Raw genomic sequence first — 25,785 nt, forward strand, 5'->3', positions numbered from 1 at the left:
TATGAGAAGTGGCGCTCTGCAGATTATGCATGACAAGCCACAATAAAGGCGGGAGCAGGGCCTACTTGGTCCTACTGGTACCCTCTTGTGGACCTCCGAAATGTATGATCCTACTTTTATAGTAGTACACAAAGGATAGGCTACCGGTATTCACGAGGACATCCCATAGTTACATAAGCTGTCATCAGTACATGTGCATTTAGTGTACATGTGGTTTGAGTTTAACAATAATGCACACATTTTGAACACAGCCAACGACTCCAACCTCACAGCTGAAATCCAATGCTCTGTTTATCGGCATCTAGTCGCCATGGACTCCATCCTCTTACAAGGGGCAATACAGGGAAATACAGGGAAGAACTGTTTTTTTGCCATAAGGGATGAAAATCCGCTGAGCTTTGTGTCAGCATTCGCGACTCCAGTCCTTGCTTTGGGCACCATCACCAAAAGGTCAAAGATAAATCAGATTGCAAAACAAGAAACACAGAAGCAAAACGAAAGAGAAACGTCGACTAAAAATGACAAAACATCAGAGTATTACTAAAACCACCGAAAGTGCTACGATTATTTCTTTGAGGTGACTCTCTTGGTGGAAGTGGGCATCAATAATCTATCCGAAATTAGTAACCACCTGAAGCAGTGGCAGAAAACTGGATTACTGGCCACCGGCTTTAACGATTTTCTGCCATATCAACCTAACTTGGCCACCAGATAAGACCAGCTTTTTAAAAGTACCGCCAGAGAATATTTAGAGGCGATATTTTTGTGTTACTGGTGGAAGATAGATCCATTTGTATGAATATTTATGATTGCTCAATCCTGGCCGTCAACATAAGTAAGGATCGAGATTCTGTCTGGGGGCATTAACTATTTCCGTATGTAGGAGTGGACTCACTGTTTAGCATGACAGACCAAGCACACATAAAGATACAGAGACAATTTACAGTATATTCAAAAGTAACATCCCTCACTGCATGCAACATAATGTTTTCAGTGCATATTTGTATGCACCTACCACATGCAATGTAACTATACGATATTGTTGACTTATGCACAAGTAAACATATACCAAAACTTTGGATTCTTTTGACAAAACAGTAAAGGATGAACATACCAATCAGAAGACAGAACTTGGAACTGGCACAGAAAATGGGAATTATACAAGAACCAAGTTACCATCACACCACCACCATTATAATCTTAACTTTCATCACAATGCATAACCATTACCGACAGCACCTTTGTCACCACGCACATTTTTGCACATTTATTTAAAATGACAACCTACCGTTGAAAACACGGAAACTGACATCTACAGTAAAAAGGATGTCATCTATAAGGACATTGAATCAATTTGTTTCTAACCAAGGCATATTCATGCATATCCCTAACTGGAACAAAAGCTGGAAACTTGCTGGAAACTTGCTCATGAAACATGATGTATCTGAGTGAAGAGTCAAACAGAAATTAAACTGCAAGCAAATATTACTCTTGGTTGGATAGTCCCACAAGTTTTTCAGCCATCATGATGATCTTCCTGCCATGACATCAGAGCAAAACACACTAAGTTTCACCCAATATGCGACTTTTTTTCACGACAGCTTTATCGATACTTCTTTGTTGGTGGTTCATAGTGCCATCTTTGATGTCTGGATGTTTATAGCCACATTGCGGCAGAGTGAGCAGTACCAAGATTTGTTAGTAAATGAAATAGCCAGTAGCTATGTGCTCACCCCTAAAAAGCAGATCACACGAGCCTTATAAAGCTTTCGATTCTTATCTGTCTGGTCATAAAGAGTCGGTAAATGTCAAAATCTTTCTAACAGAGTGCTAAACTTGTTCAATTTAGTGATCTCTGATAAGATTCTTTGGACAAATAATGACAAAAGGTGCCACTATCGGTGGGATGAGGGGGTGACCTCGATCTGTGACCTTGAAGAGTAGGTCAGTTGAAACTTTTTTGAGAATGTGTTAGATTGTGTATTTGCAAAAACTGCTCACAAAAATGTCACTGTTTTTTTAATAGAAAATCAAAAATTTGCAAAAAAGCCTACTGATTACACAAAATTAGTAATTTTTTTGAATATACAGTCATGCATTAACCACACACTGCCAAATAGCGTCAACATAGTATTTTACAAGTGCACAGTTCTGTCCTTAAAATCTTGCTCGCTGCATGCGCAATACATTCTATTGAGTGTTTTTGATATAAGTAATTGAGACATAGACCTCGCTTGAGCAAATCGCATGTAAGACTTGTGTTTCGGAAAGAACTCTGACTATGCTAGCCGGTTACGCTTTGTCAGTTAGGATCCTTATTGACAGAACAGTACACTGCAAATAAAAGACAAGACAATGACTTACCTTCATAGAAGAAAGTGAAACACATGTTCATCAGCGTCTTGGCCGGCGAGAAATCCTCGGCTTCGTGACATTCAAATAAAACCACGGCAAAGTATTGTACGAGTTGGTAGAAGATCTCTTCATCAACCTTTTTGTTATTCACTCTCTGAAAAGACATAATATGACACGTGAATGGATATGGATACCACAGCCATTATCTGGCATGTAGAATATCCTCGGCTTTGAGACATTCAAATAATACAACGGGAAAGTATTATATAAGTTGGTAGAAGATCACCATCTCAACATTATGGTTGATCACCCTCTGAAAAGATATCATCCTGGTGATCAGCTGATTTTCAACATTACAGTCAGAATCTGGCACTAGTAACGGAGTGCATTGAAAACAATTCACTTCGTAGATTTGATGGATTTCAGAAAGGTGTCCACCGACTAGCTGACACTAAGAAATAATTTACCTATGACCATTATTAAGTGAACAAAGTACCTCAAACTGAAGGTTTAAAAGAATTACAAGTCCCTGAACTAGAAGTGAAATGCCAGACGCGCAAATGGTTTTGAACAGGCTACTTTTCTGAACAGAGAAATAATCTTGACGACAAGTTGGCCTGGCGGGAAAGGTAAAAATTCATTGGATTAATGTGTGAGAAACATCTGCATCGACCAAACAAGGAAACATTTCTGGGAGATATTATGATAATTGTCTCAACAATGATCAATAAAAAGACTGCTTGTCTGCAGGTAAAAGCGCTTCAAAGCAATCTGCGATATTATTGATTTTCATGGGCTTTCTGGGGGCAGAGGTTTGTCAGGGTGAAAATCTGTCAGACTTAGACTTTTTGAGAGGTCCAGTTGAAGATATTTATGGCAAGTTACATTGCTGACTTTGTCTTGTCGAAGACACCTGCCGGTGGCCCGGAAAGAACTGTTTTGATATCGTATGTTGAATGTGGTTATGTCTCCACAAGAGCTGATAGCCACCTGCATGAAAGGTCAGGAGTCGCACCTCATCTTGGGCAGCTGATCTAATTTCCCCTGGCGTTGAATCCACAGCCATCCTAATGAGAACAAGGAGACTGGAATACCCCTGATTATTCCAATATTCATTTTGTATTCTGTGTCGGTTGTTAAGAGTGTTTTTCATATTGTTCTGGCCAAAGTTACTTAGTTGAACTCGGGAATGCTAGCAATCCATCATTGCATTGCAGCATCCGTTCGCTGCTCCACTAATTCTGTTAATTCCCCCAAACCCCAAGGCAACGTCCTCAGCCTGCTACTTCAAATTTCTCAACACTAATGAAATTACGCTGACTATCTCCCACACTGGTTCACCTAGTAAATTATGAATTTTGTCATTAGGTTCTCCTCGGTTGTGATTTAATTATTGAGATCGTTGCAGGCAGATAATTAACTTGCTGAGAATATTTTGGTCATTATTAATGGTACTGCTATTTCCAAAAGTAGCAGGCGCGGATCCAAAGGGGGGTGCACCAGACGGACGCCCCCATACATTGTACATTGTACTTCGTAAAAAATCTTTGAAATTGACCATGAAATTTTGAGTTGAACCCACCAGGAATTGTTATGAGATATGCAGCCCCTCTTTTTCCAGCTACTGGATCTGCCTCTGAGTTGTCTATAAAAATTCTATATTGAAATTTCTATAACGATTTTGAGTTTACCATTTTTACATAGATTTTGGAAAGGATTTCTATATAGATTTTCAACGAAGTCTTGCCTGTGTACACAACGTCAGTACGTCTTGTCCAATACCAAACCAAACTTCGTCTCGGTGTTTTTCACCTTGGCGGAATCGATCAGACATGGTGAATTTGATGATCCAGTCATCCGTGATACCAACTGACGTGTTAGAGTGAGACGTCGGTTCTAAGATGAAGAACAGCTCTCCGGGGAGTGCCGATTTCACATGTATTGATTAGAGCTGCTCCAGTAGTTTTTGGATCAATATTTGTATTCTTTATTCTGGCGCTTACATAGGTGATGGTGTGTGTATCCATGTCAATTACAGTTGGCACCAATTATGGTCGAAAAAAGCAGTGTATATTCTGGTGGTTGCTTCGAGGTCCAGACCCCTCTCTGCTCATGGCGACCAACAATTTTTACCTGTAGCATATTTTCAAAATGGCCTGCCACTGCAGCTATATGATCATCAAGTGGAGGGGCCTTGCACTTCTCAGGTGAAATTAACTTTTACTAATTGAGCATAGATTTCTGGATCTGCCAATTGATATGAAGAAGCAAACTATACCCCTCTTGGTCCGGTCTTTGAATGGCTCTTGGAGATTGTTAATCCAGCATTGCACTTCTCATTAGGCGGATTAATTTGCCAAGCTTAGAACTTGAGATCCGCGATTGACCAAACCAACGACAGTCTCAGATGTCGCACCAACCCAGCAGTCTCTGATTTCAAACAAACTCGCAACGCAGTTATTTTCCAACATATCCAATCGTGGACAACTTGTACTGATAACCTGCCAACATCATGCCATACAACCAACCATGATCGATATATCGACAAGCATTTCCACGCTAGCTCGCTATCGACCAGACCCGAGATTATCTGATGTCCGACTGGGGAAGAATTATGTCCACATTACTTAACCACTTCCAACCTTATCTCCCTGCCGTGTGATGAAAATTCATAAACCATAAGCAACTGGAATCAATCTCGCAGCACTACTTAGCTACGTAGTGTTTTGATATATCTAAGTAAGCATGATATGCAGGTCAAATTTAGCGCTTTATAATGTACAACATTCACAAAGTACTTTTCATTTATTCCCTGGTCGAAGCTGAACCCTGCTGAAGTACTTTGCCTGGACAGACCTAACAATATCAACAACCATGAAGCCATAAAATTTACCTCACCCTCATTGATTATACAATTATCCTACCCCACACGTTTTGTTAATCAATCACATCAAGCCATACAAGCATAATTTGGCATTGTTCATCTTAATTCGTTATTCCAAAATACCTTGGTTAAATGATTCATCTTTATAACGAATTATGCATATCCTCGTTTTGATTATTGGAATTATTGGTGATATATGAATAAAAATGCTGGGAACAGTATACTGAAGTGACAACTCTGAGAGATACTACCTTCTTTTACTATGCTTATGATAAAGAACACCCTGATAAGATTCACAGATTGTGCACTTGGCACTTGTCAGCAAGACAACAGAAAGTCATCGTCATGGTTACGCATGTCAACAATAGCCTCAGATCCTTTTTGCGAACCCTTGACCTTTTAGAAGATTCTCGCTGCATGTTTTGCGTATTTCGCCTCAGGCTTGATAGATTTGGCTCACCATTTTTTACATGCCTTGTCTTGAGAAATCAGTGTTCTCCAAAGAATTTAAAGTATGAGCTTTGGTGACTTCTTTTTTCAACAATGAGTTCTAATGCAAAGCCATCAATAGTACAGCATGGATTCTTTGACTGCCAGAACAGTTAAGGCTACATTGGAATCTGACGACTGTATGATACGGGTCGGGCAAATATGAAAACTGACTACTACAAGTATACAGGTCACAGCGATTTAAATACTTTTTGCGTGTTTAAATACTTTTTGCGTTTTTTTAGTGTGAATCAAGTAGAAGAAAAAGAACCTACCTGTGAGTTGACTATCCGGGCAAACCATAATCTCCCAGGTCCATGCTATAAATAAAAAAATATTTACAGTTAATTATAGTTCTCGGCAAAATGAACCTAAAAAAATGTACTGAGAATGAGTATGAAAATTGATCAAAGTTGATAAAGTTTTTTGTGACATTTTTCTGTTTTCAATACGGGATGTCCTCGTGAATACCAGTAGTCTATCCTTTCTGTACTATAAAAGTAGGGCCCGCCTTTATTGTGGCTTGTCATGCACAATCTGCAAAGCGCCGCTTCCCATACCGCCCTGGAACATTGACTAACAAAACATCAGAAATACCCGCTGGTGTACTGTGGCTTACATATCTTTAGCCAATGACTGTGACACCCTGTGCATACAATAACATTTAAATAATACTGTTCATAGAGTATAAATAGCCAATTAAGATACATGCAATATATGGCACCCCAAGCCTCTTCAAAATGGCACCCGATACCGGTATTCACGAGGACGACCTGTATTTTACCATGACATGTTAACATTCAATACAAAAAATTCATTTAAGGCTTTTACATATATGGATATATGATGTGCAATGCAATGCAAGCAGTGTCTCTGCGATACAAGACTTGTCTGTGTAGTGCTAATCGTTTGTTTCATCCGTGTTACTCCCACGAGGTGCCTTTTCACACAAAATAAGACACCGCTGCATAGAAATATTCTCAATGCATCACTTCTCCAGTGAGATGGTTTAGTGATATTGGTATTGATTCTGCCGAGGTAATTTATCTGTGATCCAGCGACACTGTCACAGCGTCAATAGAACAGTCTGATGATAAAATGGCTTGATGCTCAGCTTCCAGCAAGATACACTCAGATTTTGCGTTGGATAATTTGCACCGATCATGGTTTGTTAAAACGGTGGTTTAGGTTCGAATGGGAACCATGGCCGGTTTTGTTCCCGCTTTGCTTACCTGTGTATATTCCCCAAACTTTGCTTTCTCTTGTTGCGATATTGTTAACCTGCAATTAAAATAGAAAGGGTTTTCACAAACTTAAAAACATTGAGGGGTTTTTACTTCTCTGAAAAAAATTTGGGGGTGCATTTTGGAATGAAAGCAGATATTGCCAAATACGGATATAGAGATGATAATTTCCTATTTGATGATTTTTTTAATTTTCTTACACCCCCTTTAACCACAAGATGATACACCCAGTCCCACTTCACTTCCTGCCATTTTTCAGGTAATTATCTCATTCCAAAACCATTTTAAAAGTCATCATCATTTAGCCGAAGGTTGAAAGTCATCCAACCTATAATTGTCTGAATTGACGTTACCACAGGAAGCATTCGGTAACTATACAAATATCCATCAAAATCATTATCATTTGTTGCTATGGAAACCAGTATATGTAGTAATAATTAGCACAAACAATGATTCATTGAGACACAGTTTCATTTCAATTATGTTATCAAGATAAAAATCGAAATGGCCTCTCCATCGAAAACATCGGTATTTGCAATTTGACTTCCAGACTACAGGAACTTTAACGGTCTAATCCATTTATGTTGATTGCATTTTCCTGTGGCTCAGGTAACAGAAACAAGCATTGCCTAAGTGCCACTAAGGTTGAGCTGTCCTAAAAAAGAGTTAAATCTCAGGTCCACAGGAGACTTCTCTACCTCTGACCAGCATTACACAGATTTGACCTTTGGAAGACCTGACTCATTACTTTTGACCACTACTGTGCAAATGTGCAGTCACGGTCTACAGTAACATCCACACCCCATGTCCTAGCTTACATCGATAACACTCTTCTAACAAGCAATATAGAAAATAATATTTTTTATAAACAATAGAAAAACCTTGGCAAGTGCATCAAGAATTTAGAAGAAGTTTGAAAACAAAGATATTTTTTAGGTTCACAAAGATCTTAATCTGAAACGAACAATTTTCGGTAAAACATTATTCTTTGAAAATAATAATGCTGAGAATGAAAAAAAATGATCATACAGGTCGTCCTCGTGAATACCGATATCGGGTGCCAATTTGAAGAGGCCTCTTGGGGTGCCATATATTGCATGCATTATAATTGGCTATATTCATACTTCATGAACAGTGTTATTTAAATGTTATTGTATGCACAGGTCGTCACAGTCATTGGCTAAAGATCTGTAAGCCACATCAGCGGGCGCTTTGCAGATTGTGCATGACACGTCACAGTAAAGGCCGGACCAGGGCCAACGTAGTCCTACTGGTACAATTTTGTGGACCTCCGTAATGTACGGTCCTACTTTTATAGTACAGAAAGGATAGGCTACCGGCATTCACGAGGACATCGCGTAATTGAGAAAACAATATAAGATTATTCTAGAACACCTAAAACCATCTTGAGGCTTCAAGGGTTAAAATTCACACAATTCTGATGTGCTTTTTAAGCAGATCAGTTTGCGAAGTTAACCTTTGAAGAATGCGTTTTTGAATAACCGTTAAAATTAAAGTATTTATTCCACGTATATCATGTCTCATATATCAACCTAAGACATAAAAACATCATAAAACCTGAAAATGCATAGATAGATATGTGCATGACAGACATAATGATAAAAGAATCCTATAAAAAAACATTTAAAAGTGTCTGTAAAAGATCAGCAAAGCAACTCATCAAAATGTGACCGAAAAGAAAAATTAACACCATTTGATGCAACAATCAAGAATGAAGAAACCTAATTCAACAGATTCTAATTCAACCTAAGTAGAACATCAAAGAGAAAAACTAATTGAATTGATGTCAAGAGAAAGTACACATACCCATCCTTGCCACTGGCGTGGATAAAAAGAAAGCGACATGAGAATTATGAACTTTAACATTATATCTCCTCAGTTTCAGTCAACAGTCTGTCGTCAATTGCAGTAATTCAGGCATTCAGGGGGCACATATTGGGTGCATTCCTCTTATTAGGATCCACGCATGGTACGTTTTGTGCGAATACAGACAATACAAAGCCCTGGGGGACATGTGATCAACATCGAACTCAGCAATTACTGGTTCTACCCGCAGTCGAAAAATAGTTTTGTCACACATAGCATCATCTATAATAGCAGGTCTAGGCGACTTAATCGCTGCTATGTGTGGTGCTTTTTTGCTTCCTTGAATGGCAAATGAAATAAACCGGTGTGACAGCGGATATAGTCCCCCTGGAGTCATAGTCCGGTAGGATTGTATTTGACCAATTAAGCAGCATGATCTATTGTACCGCTAACCCTAACCAAAACATTTAGCAATGCGGGCTATTGTTACACGGACTATCAGCCCTAGGACTACTATCCCTTGCACACCTGTCCTACTTTGCATTACTCTGGACTGGTGTATATGGCAGGCAGCAGCTTACCATCTTGAAGATTCACACTTTTCGTATATGCTCATTACACATGGAAATGAGCAGATTAGTGAACTGGACAATACGCAGTCAAAGCGCAGAAGACCTCGACCAGTTTTGAAATTCTTTCCTTCCCTCGGCGAAGGAAATAAATCAGACTTACAGCTCTATATAAGATGCTCTAATGGGCGACTCTCTACTTGGTATTCAAGTAGTCAGTTCATCCCTAATCCATTTAAGCTAATTATCACTCTCTCGCAGGAACACTGGTAGGGAATTGATAGTGCTAAGTTTGCTAGGGTTGCATTGAAGAAGACGGCAAGACAGACAGTGTCATCTTGTCACTATAACACTTATTCTGGGACCAAAACTTCTCATCCCAATCACTCTGGCAAATCAGATTGGCCACCAGCCCCAGTTTTATCCAAAACCCAACTTCACCGTCGAGAAAATGTAGAGACGAAACAAGGTGACATATCAAGCGTGCCAATCTATCTTTGTCATTCCCAGATGTACCTCTTAGACGGCCAACCATTCTGGTAAATGTCGAAGGTGGCCCATCTATTGAGTTTGTCTCTTTGTGGCTGCTTCTTTGAACATGAAGAGACATGCACGGCAGTTGAGAATACAGTATACTTTAGATTTGTTTCCTGAGTCATCGCAAGTGTTGGGAGCTTAACCCCTTCAGTGCCAGTGACTCACACAGCATGCAGTGGGTCATAAAATTACACCCGAAGAGCACAGTCATGCCTATGAGCCGCACAGCAAGGTATGCATTATATAAATGTAAAGTTATACAGGTTCGAACAATGCTTTCACCTCATGGTGAGCATCCTGCCGATCGTTTGCTACAGGTTTTTATATTGTGGCATGCGTAATAGTGTTTCCATTGTCAGCCAAGTCGGAGGGCAGAACAATGATTCGTCATGCCTGACTCAAGTGCTGTTTTGCTCATTTCTCTTTTGTGTGTCTCTTTTGTCTGTCTGGCAGGCGATGACGTCACAAGAAACCACTCTAATTGAACCGCAAGGCTCATGTTGCTATTACAACCATAACTCCCACTCAAAAAGCATGAGCAACATTTTGATGGCTTGAATTCTTTCGACAAGAACACGTTCGGCTGTAATTGCTATTGAGAGGCAATTTTATTCAGCATGTTCAGTTCATTTATTACTATTTTACTACTCTCTGACCTTTTCAAAATCTCTTCCTTTCATTAGAGCAACATCGAGTGATCAATAAAGCAGACAGCCACTGTACACAGGATGCGTGCTATTTTAATATTGGTTTGTGATGTTCTTTGGGCATATTTCTGAATCAATTTCCAAACGTCAAAATCTGGCTGCACAAAATAACTGCCACAAGTGGAAGCACTATTCTCCCTCAATGCTGGCTACATCTCTCCCCCCCGGCCCCCCCCCCCCCAAAGCGATTATCAATGACCATCATGAAAACACTCATTTTCTAAGTTGGCCATGCAGAAAATACGGGATGTCCTCGTGAATACCGGTAGCCTATCCTTTCTGTAATATAAAATTAGGACCATACATTTCGGAGGTCCACAAAAGGGTACCAGTAGGACTAAGTAGGCCCTGGTCCCGCCTCCATTGTGACTTGTCATGCACAATCTGCAAAGCGCCGCTTCCCATACCGCCCTGGAACATTGGGTGATATGAATAAAGACTAGAAAATGCTTTTTTCTAAAACTCCGCGTACATTTACACCAGGCCTTTCTGTACAAAACTGAAGTAAAAGCATTCGCTAGTCTTTATTCATGTCACCCATTGACTAACAAAACATTAGAAATACCCGCTGGTGTGGCTTGCAGATCTTCAGCCGATAACTGTGACGACCTGTGCATACAATAACATTTAAATAACACTGTTCATGGAGTATAAATAGCCAATTATAGTACATGCAATATATGGCACCCCAAGAGGCCTCTTCAAAACGGCACCCGATACCGGTATTCACGAGGACGACCTGTATAATTTCAAACTTGATATTAAGTGATGAACAAGTGATTCTTATTTATATCACAGTGAATTAATCAAACACACTGATGAATGATTTGTTGATTACAGGCTGAGGGAACTGATACCGAACTGGAGCTATTAGTTACTATTAGGCAGCAATCATGGTGAAGGAACCATAACCGAGTTTTCTGAAAGCTCCCCTTATTCAACCATAAAATATCATTTGCAGATAAATCATCTATACCTTCAGAAAGATATATTGCAAGCCCAGCTTCATAAGCCCACATGGCATTAAAATAGGGAATTTATAAATTTTCCTTTTACTAAGTAAAGACAAAGATTTTAAGTAGCTTAGTGTTAGAAGATTTGATGAGCAAAGATGGAATTTTCGAGATAGTACTCAGCACAGAATGTGAGTGATATGACGTCAGTTGAAGTCAGATGAGATAATTACCGGTTCACCCAAGTAACTTCACTGATTGCATTATCTATGCTTCCATGAGAGGATTGCCTTTTAAATCCTCCAACTGATGATGTCATACTCTCAGCATCAATACTGCCGAGGTGAAACCTACATCAAAGTGCTCTAGTCTAGGTTAACAAAAAGAACGTCAGATTCTATTATAAGTGGCTTGAGGCAACTTTTCTGATCCGTGAGACTACATCAATTGAGGATAACTATACAGCATTAACGGTATTGGTAGGTGGCGATGATTGATGTGCATGATACATGACTAGTTCATGACTGGTAGCGTATACATTCATGTATACTTTCAGAAATTTGTTAAAGAGTTCGGTCACTTATCCCGTTTTGATTAGTTGTAAATGAGGTGATGACAAATTTATTCGGGGTGTCACAAACTGCTGAGGCTGTGATGCCAGTGGATGACACCTAGGGGGGAATAGACCATTCGCCGAAGTATGGTATACATAGGGCAAGATTGTTCAAAATAAGTTAGTCACTAACTTGGCAATAACTCAATAACTTCAACTGGGCGTTAAGCCTAATCTCCTTTTAACTGAAAGAGATAACGCCAAGTTAGTAACTTAACTTGGTTTAAACAACCAGGCTCTGCTCATTCTGTCTATTCTGAAAAACAAATAACATACCGTTATTATCTACACTTACCGAGGATTAAATATTCCATCGACGAATCGTGCCATGAATTCCTTACATTCAGCGGAGAATTCGTCAAGTAAAGATTCAGAGCTATAAGCAGAATTCCAAGATTTTTCAGAACATTCTGACGGCGACTGATCATACACCGGGTTTGCACCGTAGTCCGACTGCGAGCTAACACTGCCCCGCTCAAAAGCGTCATCATCAAAACTTATTAAATCTCCCATTGCATGAATAATTCTCCTCACTTCTGATCTTTCCCCGGTTTTTGAAGTTTCCGGTTTCGGCTGGATTTCTTCAGCGGTCGGAAGGTCAGGTACTTTGTCGTTTTCTTCCTCCGTGCTGAAGCCGAAGTCGTCAATTATGGAATCTCTACGATATGGTGGTTCTGTTTCGATATCTTCGACTATGGAATGGCGCCGTATCCGAAATGGTGGATCACCCGGTGCACGCTCCTCCGTCATAGAAGATGCACCACTGTCTGACCCAGCTCGCTGAGCCTCGTAACGCTCCGTTTTCTCCATAGAGTCTTTTTTCTCTGCAATACTTTCCTTAGAGCCACGCCGCTGGTACAATGGCTCATCAAAACTCATATTTGCATTATGTACCTTCACTTCCCCATCTTGCATGGTATTCCCACCATTCACATGGTTAGCTGGAAAACTGTTCATATTTTTCGGATGTGAATCGCGTAATTTTTCCCGTTTTTCCTGTGCACGTGACTGACTCATATTCATATCCTCACTTCTACCCAAAGTTTCAAACTTGGAACTGATATCACTCATAAGGCCATTTTTCTTTGCAAGCACAGTACCGAAAAAACTCGAGGTTCCCTCTGAAATGCTGGAGCGCAAAGATCGCTTGCTCTCGACCGACTCCACCTCTTTTATAGCCTCTTCATCTTGAGACTTGCGTCGAAAAAATTTCCCTGTGAAATCCATTTTGGTTTTGCTCAAGGTGGCTGTGGATGTGGGTCAAATCATTCCCGTGGACTGGTCATCTGCAAAAAAAACAGATAGAAAGCTTGCTGTGAAAATTCGGATCATGCAAGAAAAATACAGTTCGTCCTCGTGAATACCGGTATCGGGTGCCATTTTGAAGAGGCCTCTTGGGGTGCCATATATTGCATGTATTATAATTGGCTATTTATACTCCATGAACAGTGTTATTTAAATGTTATTGTATGCCCAGGTCGTCACAGTCATTGGCTAAAAATCTGTAAGCCATACCAGCGGGTATTTCTAATGTTTTGTTAGTCAATGTTCAATGACATGCCGTTTAAATAATGCCTTAAATGTATTTCTTGTCGATGAAATCTGATTTGAAAAGCAGGCAATTGGGCGTGTACGTGTTGCCTCTAATCTTACAAGTTCCATTTTTGTTTTCCAGTGAACAGTGACTGATACCAGCAATTCATGGAATGGTCCATTGATCGAGATATGCCAATACTATACATCATCTTTGGTTATTGGACTTCCTAATTTCTTTCATTAATTTTATCGAAAATCTTAATGCAGTTTTAAACGGTCATGGATTGTTGTGGCGTGCCTCAGCCATCTGAATAAGGCATGGTTGTGCTGAATTGATATGAATAAACACAGAAATTGCCCCCGTATGAAATCCAGGTTAACCTAACCTTGTCACTGATTCAGTCCTTAATTCTTTAAAAAATCTGCCACAATACTGAAATTTACTGAAAGTTAATTTGTAATGTTGAAACTAATAAGCCAGAAACGGCTGTCACACCAACATGAAACATGCGTCGTGAAAGGGATCAATTTTAAGCTAGAGACAAGGGCTTCGGGTGCATACAAATAACGGTCCAAGTGCTTCTTTGCCTGAATGTAATAAAAACAAATTACAAAGTATCATACTGAAATCCAAGTATAAACAAATATGTAGAAAATTCTCGGAAATTGTCAATAAACTGTGGGAGGAAATCAGATACATGGATAAGGAGCTACATTGTCTGAGAGAATCGCCCACATTGAGTGAGCATATGACTGGGATAAATTCCCAGACCCTTGGATGAGCTGCTTTGTGCAGGCACCGTAGAATCCTTGTTTAATTGTAATCAGGGCCGAGTATTGACTCACAACATTATTAACTGAATAGATAATAATCTCAGCAACACTGTGTGGGAGGACATCAGAGCCACGGAGGACTCGAAGAAACTTACATTGCCTTCCAAGAGAATCGTCCAGATGAAGTTGATCGAGCAATAATGGCAATGCCCTTCACCCACAGATTACCAAGCTTGAGTTGAGAACGTACATTACTTAGCCAGGCTTCCATCTCATCCTGGCTACTAATGGAAATAGGGAGTAAACAATGAAAGAGTAATATCACCCCCCCCCCCCCCCCCCCAGACTACATCAAATGGAGCCTATATGACAAAAGAGCTGTTCTGAGCTGCGAGTGCATTGCTCAGCCAAGCATCAGGCAATCTGAGCATCTAATGAACAGTATTTGTACTAAACAATAACCATCTTTATTCCCATATCCTCCCAGCCAAACGTCTATCACCAACAACAAGATTTTTCTGCCACCCTCACACATAACTGCTTGGCCCTCCGATGGTTCGCCAAAAAATGGATGAAGCATGGTTTGGATATAGTTCTTTTCTTTCTCGATCCACATCCACTATCCTAGCACCCGTTACCAATAGCGCGATTCCTCTGCCTGAGTTCTCCTCACTAAAATCCATTGCTTGCTGGCATGGCAACAGAGAGGTTATGTGACTCACTAGGCATCGATCGTGATGTATAGATTGATTTCTAATATATCGCGGAAACGACATGCTTTGTCAACATACGTAAACATACCCTAATGCAGTCATGGTAAGCACTCTCATCTTGAGATTTTGGGGCTGGGCTCGGGTGAGGATCTTAGAAGACAATGATATACAGATCCAGGGCAGACATGTAAGAATTGGATGAATTTAAATCACGATTAATCGGAGGATCCATATAATAAACAATGAACACGGCGCTGACTGAAGAGGAATTTGATAAGGCGGAACAAGGCTCCCAAAGGAATGAGGTGGATTCAATGATCTTCTGCTTTTAATTATCGGTTGAGAGGAATTCAAAGAAGGCCCAAGGGACTGCTGAAATGACGCAACCAGCGATGTGAAAATAGAAGCGAACTGATAAGGTGAAGGTGCCATTCATATGCACTCCCGATCAGGAGCGTGGAATTTAGCTTTTACTTCTCACTAGAAGACGAAGCATCATTGTATATTCTGTAAAACCTACATGTATATGGCCCTCTGGACGTGTCATCAGCTTCTGATTAGGGTATTCATGTGCCGGGTATTCTAAGTGTCGACAGGAAGATGAAGGAAATTTGAAATCATCGCCTTAATTGTTTGATTACCGGTAGTGATGTCTACCATTTTGCTATGACGAAGGCAATGGTCGCCATTGGCATTAGGTTGATTATTAACCCTTTCTTATCAATGGATGCTTTGTAGGTACAACAGTGCAGACGTGGAACCTATTGTCAGCATCTTGCACTTTCTGAGGTTATGCTAACGGGGAACTCTAGAATTCAGAGGAGGGGGGCCCGAGCCATAAAAACGTGTCCTCAAGTATGCATTGTGGTTGTGGTAATCATGAATTCATACATTCCATTGCAAGCCAAGTTGTATATTTTCGTGGCCACGGCGCCATGAATCATTTGCATGATCGTGCTTGGTATCTCCTCCATCAAACTATTGGCAGTTATGTCTGCGGCGGATCTCCCTCAGCGATAATGAATGCTAAGCCTGGCCTATGTTGGCAAGGCTCGCAATCACTTTGATAAAATTCTGTCTGAATTATGAATATGGATATGTTATAGCAACAGGCAAAGCAGGTTTTTGACAATAAAGGGGGAGTCACAGGAATTACTGACGGTAGGGGCTGATGAGGACAATTTCCAGAAGATTCTTATGATGACAAAGCCCCTTCTAATACCAGGGTACGAGCTCAATATCTATCTGGAGCCACATCAGTGAAAATAAAGCCGACTGATACAAATTCACTCTTTTAAGAGTACAAAGCCAACTATAACAAGATATTGAGATTCGATTGTAGCCATGGGAGACCATTTCTCAGCCAAGAAATGATCCTATTTGGATCAATTCTATACGTCAGACAGCAACAAAGCCCCTCGATCAGATGATGGAAATCGATGAAAAAGCCAACTTGAAAATAGAGAAAGTTACAAGACAAATACAAGACAGTGCAGAGTTTTGCAACTGCCACTTTTGGTCGTCAAAGCCATTTTAGAAAAACAATCATCTGGCTTGGAGCCAATGGCAATTTGACAACTATGGAGTAGTTTTATATCTAAGTGTTCATCAAAATTGCTTTGTCGAAGTCTATATTCAATAAATGACATGTCTCGAATCCAAATTTCAATGAACAAACCTGGCCTCATATTCTGTAAGCACTCTCTGCCATCCTTACTGAAACCTGTGGTAGAGTATATATGGTTGACCAAAGCACAAGCCCTAATCAGTCCACAACTCCAACGAGCATACTATGGTGTCATCTCTCAGCTGCCTAATTCGGTGATATCAAGACTTTCATGCTGATGGCAGCCACTGATACAGAAATAGACATTGATGCTAATGGAGCAGGCTTATTACCAGACAGTTCATTAGCACCACATAACCACATAGTCACGTTTTTCCCACTTTTTTGCTCTCCCGGATAGAATGAATCAAACCAGTAGGCTGATGGTCACAGTTTATTATCAGATACCCATTAGCAACCCAGCCACCCTCACAGACAACCAGAGAGACTCTTTTTCTCCAAAAGCCCCAGGCTGTCATGGGATGATAACTGCAATTGAGGTAGTGGCAGTGACTCCATTGTCACATCAAACGATCACTTGAGATCAGAGAGGTCATAAACAGGTGCTGTGTTGTCTAGATGAAGTATCATCAGTCATCAGTCATCAGTTGCCTAAACATGTTTGTAACCCAAATGCACCCAACTGACATGTGCCAGATATCTTACCCCAGAGGGCACCTTCATTCGTATCTTGCTCACCAGGACAAAACTCCAGTTGCCCTGGCCTGTTGCATTTGGTTCTCTGTAAAAGAACTACCGACCAATGCAGGTTAAATGAGACACAATTTACTTTCATGCACGATATGATAGAGTAGCACTCCAATCTCCATTTTGATAAATTATAGAAAGCCTGGCATACGCACGTCATCAAGAATATCAGGCTGGCACATTCCCTCAGTCTTTGCTTGCCTGGTTTCCTCGATGGGAGATTTAGCAGATCAATATTCGGTAATGTCCAACTGCAGCCAAGTGAGATGGTGGTTCAGCACAGCTTGCCTTACAAGTCGTGGATAGGTGGTTTGGAGAAGAGCCAGCTGGTGTATATCCAGAAGAGCTCCAGGGCCCAAAAGTCCAATCCTAATTTCTGACAAAAATCTTTGATATCAAACCAGTTTGGTAAGCATCTTTTTTTGAATTTCACCAAGATCTTTTGAAATGTGAAGGCTGATGCCCCTTCTTTCTCAGTCCAGGATCAATTCCTAGGGAAAGGCATGGTCTGGTGGATTTAGTAATGTTTGCTGCAGCTACACAAAGAATGGAAGTTAAAAGCAAAGCGCATTTCATTCATTAATCATAAAATACAGCTCATCCTCGTGAATACCGGTATCGGGTGCCATTTTGAAGAGGCTTGGGGTGCCATATAATTATCGCATGTATTATAATTGGCTATTTATACTCTATGAACAGTGTTATTCAAATGTTGGTTGTATGCACAGGTCGTCACAGTCATTGGCTAAAGATCTGTAAGCCATACCAGTGGATATTTCTAATGTTTTGTTTAATAGTCCATGGCGGTATGGGAAGCGGGGCTTTGCAGATTGTGCATGACATGTCACAATAAAGGAAGGAACAGGGCCTACTTAGTCTTACTGGCACCCTTTTGTGGACCTCCGAAATTTATGGTCCTACTTTTATAGTACAGAAAGGATAGGCTACCGGTATACACGAGGACATCTCGTATATGGAGAAGTTTTGAAGAGCAGAGGATGCAGTTAGGTGGTTTGGCACGTCTGACTCCAGTCACGCAAACAGTAGAGGCTGGACATCATTTGTGTTTAATAGGTTTGCACAACATAAGACTTCAGCGGATATGGGGTTTGGAGATGCGTGGCCACGGACTGGTGGTTCTGATCGTTTTTTCTTCCTTGCTTTCCTTCTTTAGTTTGATAAAATTTTCGATCAATACTTTTAACACTGATTCATACAGTACATTAGTGGCTTCCGGCAAGGCACAAGATATTCTGCAGAGTAACGACGACATACCTTCATTAAACATTCTATCCCCGTCTTATTCATGGTGGAGGTGATTTCTCTGGCTTCCCAAGACAAATGTCACCATTTGAATGACATGCACTGTGCCTTCTAAGCACTGATTTCAAAGGATTCTGCTGACAGTTTTCTCTTGCGAGAGTAGGAAGTGATGTTTCAAACAAACAGGCAAATACATGACAAAAGAATGCATACCTATTATGAATGGAGGTCATGCTTATAGATTCTTAGTCTTTATTTCTTGTTGATGATGTCCGTGCAAACTAAAAAGGAAGTTATAAAAAGCAGAAATGTACCTCTGGGCATTCAAATTTGGAATCAAAATTACCCCCAAGCAAGAAAATCAGACAAAGACATGCCCTATGAGGGCCATCCTGACTCAGTGACTGAGAGGGCTTAGTTTCTATTGAGGACATTGGCCTCATCTCCCTCCTCCTCATCCGCATGATTCCCATCTTATGATGGCTACAGCCCGGTGACCGAACCTTCTCTAAATGTCAAAAGGTGATTAGTCTGACGTTTCAGCTCGGATGACATTTAATCTGTAGTATCAACTAGCTGTCCAAACGAGCAAGCTGTCAGTTTCAACCATGGATTCTTATGATTTTCGAAAAAGCTTTATTTTTAAACACTGTCATGGCAGCTGCAATGGCGTGAGTAGTATCTAGGCTACTGCAGGCTACAATTGACCTACTTAGTATGCTAATGAGCGGTCTCAGTAGCTAATTAGGGCTATCCTTGAGTTCCAAGTACCTTGACCTTGAGGTGAAGGAAAGATAGGTCTATAACCTTGACTAAGAATGTGTCAGAACGTTATTTTGGGTTTTGTCCTTGAAATGAATCATCCCTATACCCCTCAGTTTGACCTAATTACATGGTACTGACATGTGCCCTTGATGTCCAATGCCCTTGACTTGAAAAGGTTACTAGGTCAATGATAAACAGGTCAATTGTAGCCTGAAGTAGCCCAGATACTACTTGCGTGGGCGTAATGCCTGTAAAAAATCTCGCCATAAGCAAAAGTAATGAATATGAACAGAGAAAGATCAATAACGAGCTGTGGCGGATGGGAACATGATCGCAGCAGACGCTTAGCCAGTAAGACATCATTAGAAATATCCAATAATTTCCCCACAAGTAAAGACTATACAATATCAATGAAAAGTTACCACAATGGCAGAAAGTGATCAGAAGTCAAACTGTCGGTGTCGGAGGCCATCTTTAATTTTTCGTCAATTAGTCAAACATACGGAAAGGAAAGTCATGTTCATACAAAGAGCTTGAGGGTGGATTCATTAAGAGCTGTGTAGATCACGTGCTGCCAAGACGCAACTGACATCCACAGCAAAAGGGCTATACTATGCCTAAATCGATTACATTTGCCTCCGTGAATGCCAAGCTAATTGTTGTGTTTGTAAGCTGATGAATGAATGAGAATAACTGTTACTTAGAGATTGCACAATGGACTGACAATAGCCAATTGATCAGAACACTGAAGACAATCCATCAGAATTGTAGAATTGTAGCCTCAATGATGATACACTCGGATATAAACACCTACAAGAACAGGAATGAATGGAGCATTGAGGCGATCTTTAATCCATTGTTACAAAAAATATCATTGAAATAAAAGGAACATGTCATACGAATCATAGAGAGGGTGCAAAATAGACCGGTTTCTTATTTGCCAGAGGCATGACACCATTATCAGCATCAGAAAGGCTTGCACTCTAAAAACAAGGGTGCTTCAGCCTGATATAGCACCCTAAGATGCTACAATGGCACACTTTGGGGTGCTATGAGAAGAAGGGTGCCATGAAACAAAGTTTGAAGTCCCAACGCTTATGTGTTGCTCCACTCATTTATCACCGTCTGGCCTTCAAGTTAGCCAGATGAAATAAGTCAAGATATTTCAAACTGCAATCTTGAGAAGTTTCTATTGCACCCTAGGGTGCCCTGTTGGAAGCGAATACTGCGCATCCTACTTGGGTGCTATATAGGGTGCTAGTACCACCCACAGGGCACCCTAGCATAAGGTTGCCATAGAAATCTTTCTTTAGGGATGCACTTGCAGTACGAATTACCTTGACTTATTTCTTCTGGCTAACTGATGAATGGGTGTAGCAATATCCAAGCACTGGAACCTCATTTTACCACGAGTCATTCAATTTTGTTTCATAGCACCCCATGTCGAATTGAGGTAGCATAGGGGTGTCATGGTGGCACATAAGGGTGCCACAGTGGCACTTAGGGTGCTCTGTAATTCATAGCACCTTTTTGGCAACCCTAGTTTTAGAGTGCATGCTGGTATGTATTTTAGTCATGACAGAATAAAAGGAAGGGAATCGAGAGGCAGAAAACAGGATGTTTGATCAGATCCAGGATGGTTACCTGATACTTGTGAGATGCTGTAGAAGAAAAGCGAGGACATTGTTGTGACATTGTTGGGACCAGTCATGATAGTTTGCTTTAGCAGGTCTTTATTGTGACTCACAATTTAATGAATAGAAGATTGTCCGCAAATAGATGCCATTATTGCGACATGATGATTGGTTATTATCTCTGCTCACCATTAAAATGATGAACCTATTATTATCACTGCAAATGTTTTTCTAATGTTCAATATCATTTATGACAATGAATTGACTGTAATTCTGACATTTACAGTAACAAAACATATAGAGCATCAAATCTTTATAAGTCCGCACGTCATTTACCATTGGAAAAACCACCAAAATGACACAAGGATAAACAAGCATTATATTTTTAGCAGTTTTGCGTAAGAGGGTCAAAATGCTATCACTTAAAATGATGCAAACGTAAATGAAAAGCTGTTCTCAATGGGAAGTCCATCGGTTTGCAAAATTTAGTGAATCTCCAAAGCATATAATTTGCGAAAATTAAGGGCAGATATTTGAGTTTACAAAATTCATCATCTCCATTTGACACCATCACTGACCAAAATAAGTCCATCCTATAACCAACAAGGAAAAAAGTACATATCAATTATTAACATAGCTATCTATGCTATACACATAGCAGATATAGCATTTTCTACGTGAGACACAATTATGAGTAAGCGACAACAGTTTCGTACAAAAATACGACAACCACCCACCTTATTTGAAAAACCACATTTCCATGTTATCAGTTTCATCCAAATGAGGAAACGGATCGAATAAGAATATCTGCGAGTGTACAGATCCGCACTGTCGGCACGAAATGTCAAAGGCAAGTATAGATGACGTGCTATGGCTAGCACAGATTCCCCAACATGGCCGGCTATGCTAGCTATTGATCCGTCCCCGCTAGCTACTTGAATATGCGTGCGCTGCTGATCAATACGGGAACATGGGCTGCTGCACAAGATAAAACTATATACGCAAGATTATAGAATATCGATTCCGCTGTTCACTGTTCACGCCCACCCATATATGGTTCCGGTGACTTCTTTTTATGGATTTAAAAGGACAATAAGCCACTGTTGTGGGCAAATGTTAAAGGGATTACACTAACATGTCATCAGAGATGCTGAAACAGTTTATAGGGACTGAATGAAATGTTCAATAAACCAAGCTTACAATCATGGTACGTTTCAAATGTTGATAGGGCATGGATAGGGCCTACTTGAAAAATGAAAGAATATTGGTTGAGTGGGAAGATTACCAACCTCGGAGATTAAATGCAACAAAAAAATTGTCCACGGACCGGACACTCTATCCTGGGACAGATTTTTCTTTCCACACTGGCAGTTACTGTGGGAAATACATTGTAGGAACCACGTGCGTTGTCATGGCATAACACACACCGTTAACTACCGAATCAAAACTGACCGAACTCACCGTTCTGACGAAACGTCAGATGCTGAAAGAGAACCCTCCTAAAGTTACCTGTTGGTTTTGACTAGTCGGAGAGTCTTCTTGCCAAAGGAAGGCCACAAATTACTTCAGAATTTGGTAATTAATGGAGATAAATTGTCGGAGAACGCGCCCGGCCGAAAACAAATTTGAGCAGGAACCCGTTGAGGTTGTCGCTGATCCATGTGTGATTGCCACCTGAAACTCCATCTATCAGTTTGAGCAGACGACAGCAGGAATTGAAATGATATACATGTATCAATACCGGAAGACGAAGGAGTATGATTTTGGGAGTAGTTCCCATTATATTACATGGCGAGATGTGCTTGCTAGGCCAAGATACAGGTCGTCCTCGTGAATATCGGTATCGGGTGCCATTTCGAAGAGGCCTCTTGGGGTGCCATATATTGCATGTATTATAATTGGTTATTTATACTCCATGAACAGTGTTATTTAAATGTTATTGTATGCACAGGTCGTCACAGTCAATGGCTAAAGATATGTAAGCCACGCCAGCGGGTATTTCTGATGTTTTGTTAGTCAATGTTCCAGGGCGATATGGGAAGCGGCGCAAGATAATATCGTTGGAATAGTTTAGGAATCCAGCCAAAAACGAATTAGGATAAAAAATACACCTTGACCACCAAGCTTATTGCATCTTATCAAGATTTATACCCCGACTATGTTTAAAGAGAGTATAGGCCATGAGGTTCAGGATGAAAAATATCAATCGAAACTTTTTGTGCACCCGCCAGATTTTCGGGAGGCAGAGCGCTGCATGCAGTGGGGCCAATCACGTCACGCAACAAACGTCACCGTCCTCGCGCCAATCGATGCAAAAGCCTACATGGCCTGCGTTCATTTCGTCTCACTCCTGATTAGATTATTGCCTATCATCAGCCTGCGTTAATCGGTAAGTACCAACTTTTTGGTTATTTTGATAAAAACGGTTAATACCTGAGACGGCTAATACATGAGAGCCTTGAAGTGATATTCAATGATTTTACCCAGAAGATATTTGTATTTTGAATTTGATTGATGGTAAGAAGAAGTCAAATTCAAAGAATAGAAGTCGCAAGGGAGGACTCAAAACCAGGGTCTATTCACCTCTGAACAGATGATCTAAGATTCTAACTGCGACTTGACTGGCGTCAAGGCCAATGGTCACCACACAGTCGGAGAAGTATGACTGAACTAAGACCGCAACCCAGGTTGTCCTCCCGGTCCTTGGGGAGTTGTGACGGCCTCTGGCTGTGTCTGCAGCATGTTATTTTGTATGTCTTCGTAACCTGTACCCTGCTATTATGGCATGACACACTGAAGTTAATGCAATGATTTCAACATAATTTTAGACAATGGAAAGACAGTCAGAAGTCAGCAATGTTTCCAAGAGGAGCGGACAAGAAGATCTGACTGATCCGCTGAAACTGAGAGATGAGTTTGGAAGGACTTTCGAAGATGTCGTAGAAAGCGACAGCAAGAAGTACTTGAAAGAGGTGCTTATCCTCGGCGCAGCTGACTTCGAGCATGGGGCTTGGGAGTACCACCGGAATGCTGAGAATAACAGCGAAGATTTCGCTGAAATGAAGAAGAACATTTCGAACGCTTCAGGAGAGAACACCGCGGTGGACAGTTTTGGCGACACGCTCGGAGCAGGTTCCGAATGTATGAAACTAAGATACACTCACAGGTTCGAAATTGGTGACACTGAAGAGACAAAGCGGTGTATCTCTGGAGAGTTATTGTTTGGGGGAGATCTTGACGGCGCTGCTAGGTTGGAGGACACACTGCCTGAGGATCAAATTGAATCTGGCTTGTGGTTGAGCCCGGGAGAAGGGGACGAAAAAGAGAATGTGAGACGTTTGTCCTGGGGTGCCCGCATGATGGGTGTGAAGAAGGGCGGTGGTTCAGAAAGTAATGAGACGACGGAAAAATGGGACGAAGGGGTACAAAGTGAGGCGAAAGTCAAAGTTGTGAAAGATGTAAAAGTTGAAGTTGAGCTTGCAACATCTCCGCCTGGTATGCCAGATTACATCATGGCAAATGAGGCCGGAGGCATCGGCGAACGGAACATCAGGTTGGTCCGGGCGAAACGAGGCGTGAAAGGAGTGTGCGATTCGGTGCAAAAAGGAGACGGATTCTCCTCAGTTGTGGAGCTAGGTATCAATGAAACCAGACAGAGATTGATCCAGAAATTGACCCAGGATGTCGAACTGCTTGAAACAGAGATAAAAGAGAATGCCAGGCGTCGGAATGCAGGAGAACGGAAATGGTTGGATTATGTCCATTTGAAATTGAAGGATTTGGAAGTGATGAGATTAAAGAGGTTGGCTGAGGAGGAGAAATGTGCAGAGGCAGCAAAGAATCGGCAATGGCTGTCAGATGAAACGACCTTTAGAACTGGCAAGGTCAATTTGGAACAGCGCAAGTGGAACAAATATGTCGAGAAAGAATTAGATCATATTGTTATAAAACAACCGAAAGATGATGTTACTGTGACTGAGGTGCAAAAGAAAGTAGATGAAGAGCAAGTAGATGAAGAAACTGGCGAGATGCACTCTGGTACGACAGGTGAAGACGCGCATACGTCACCACCAGATGCGCAGACGTCGGGAACACATGGGCAAAAGACATGCCCAATGTTAGGTATTTCGAAAGAGAACATAAAGAAGAAGGCGTCGGGACAGGACGTTTCATCAGACGCACTTTACTTTTTGGAAGACGCACAACATCCGGTATCTACAGGCGATGATACCGGACGACTCAGAATTACTGGAACGCCGATTTTACAAAGTACTGCCCATGAAACAGATAATGAGGTTAGAACTCCAGGTGTAGGACGAACGCCAGGGCAGGAGAAGAAAAGGGTCACCTTTTCGTTGTAGTGGAGGAACAACAGAGGGCGCACAAAAAGTGAATACCATAGATAGATGATTGCAGAGCATGCGTCGGCTGCGACGTTGGGTCTGCATTACCGTCAGACGTCAATTCGAAGAGTACATATACAGCAATAAAGATTAATTTTGTACTTAGTTTGATTTTCTTTTTGTTGAGCGATATTCTTCAGGACCAGCTAAACATGCTATGATGGCCCGAGCCGCTGCCAGGCTTTCATAGAATGAAAAAGCCCCC

At 41.0% G+C, this 25,785-nt stretch overlaps 1 protein-coding gene across 7 annotated transcripts in view; it reads right to left on the reverse strand.

Moving 5' to 3' along the window:
* The window catches only part of LOC135495987 (uncharacterized protein KIAA0513-like), a 29,700-nt gene extending 6,919 nt beyond the window's left edge, over nucleotides 1-22,781 (reverse strand). For 2 of the 7 annotated variants that reach the window (XM_064785056.1, XM_064785061.1), the window contains exons 1-8: nucleotides 22,687-22,781; nucleotides 21,915-22,170; nucleotides 12,474-13,464; nucleotides 8,800-8,811; nucleotides 6,961-7,009; nucleotides 6,004-6,048; nucleotides 2,365-2,509; nucleotides 1,289-1,312 (exon numbers count right to left, since the gene is read on the reverse strand). In XM_064785056.1, coding sequence (XP_064641126.1) covers nucleotides 1,289-1,312; nucleotides 2,365-2,509; nucleotides 6,004-6,048; nucleotides 6,961-7,009; nucleotides 8,800-8,811; nucleotides 12,474-13,405 — 1,207 coding nt within the window. In that variant the 5' untranslated portion in view covers nucleotides 13,406-13,464; nucleotides 21,915-22,170; nucleotides 22,687-22,781. The remainder of the gene's footprint in view (nucleotides 1-1,288; nucleotides 1,313-2,364; nucleotides 2,510-6,003; nucleotides 6,049-6,960; nucleotides 7,010-8,799; nucleotides 8,812-12,473; nucleotides 13,465-21,914; nucleotides 22,171-22,686) is intronic. The other 5 variants (XM_064785057.1, XM_064785058.1, XM_064785059.1 and 2 more) reach the window with 5 other exon arrangements.
* Nucleotides 22,782-25,785: the final 3,004 nt, after the last annotated feature.

The sequence above is a fragment of the Lineus longissimus genome, chromosome 11 (assembly GCF_910592395.1).
Source record: "Lineus longissimus chromosome 11, tnLinLong1.2, whole genome shotgun sequence".
In the NCBI taxonomy this organism is placed as follows: domain Eukaryota; kingdom Metazoa; phylum Nemertea; class Pilidiophora; order Heteronemertea; family Lineidae; genus Lineus; species Lineus longissimus.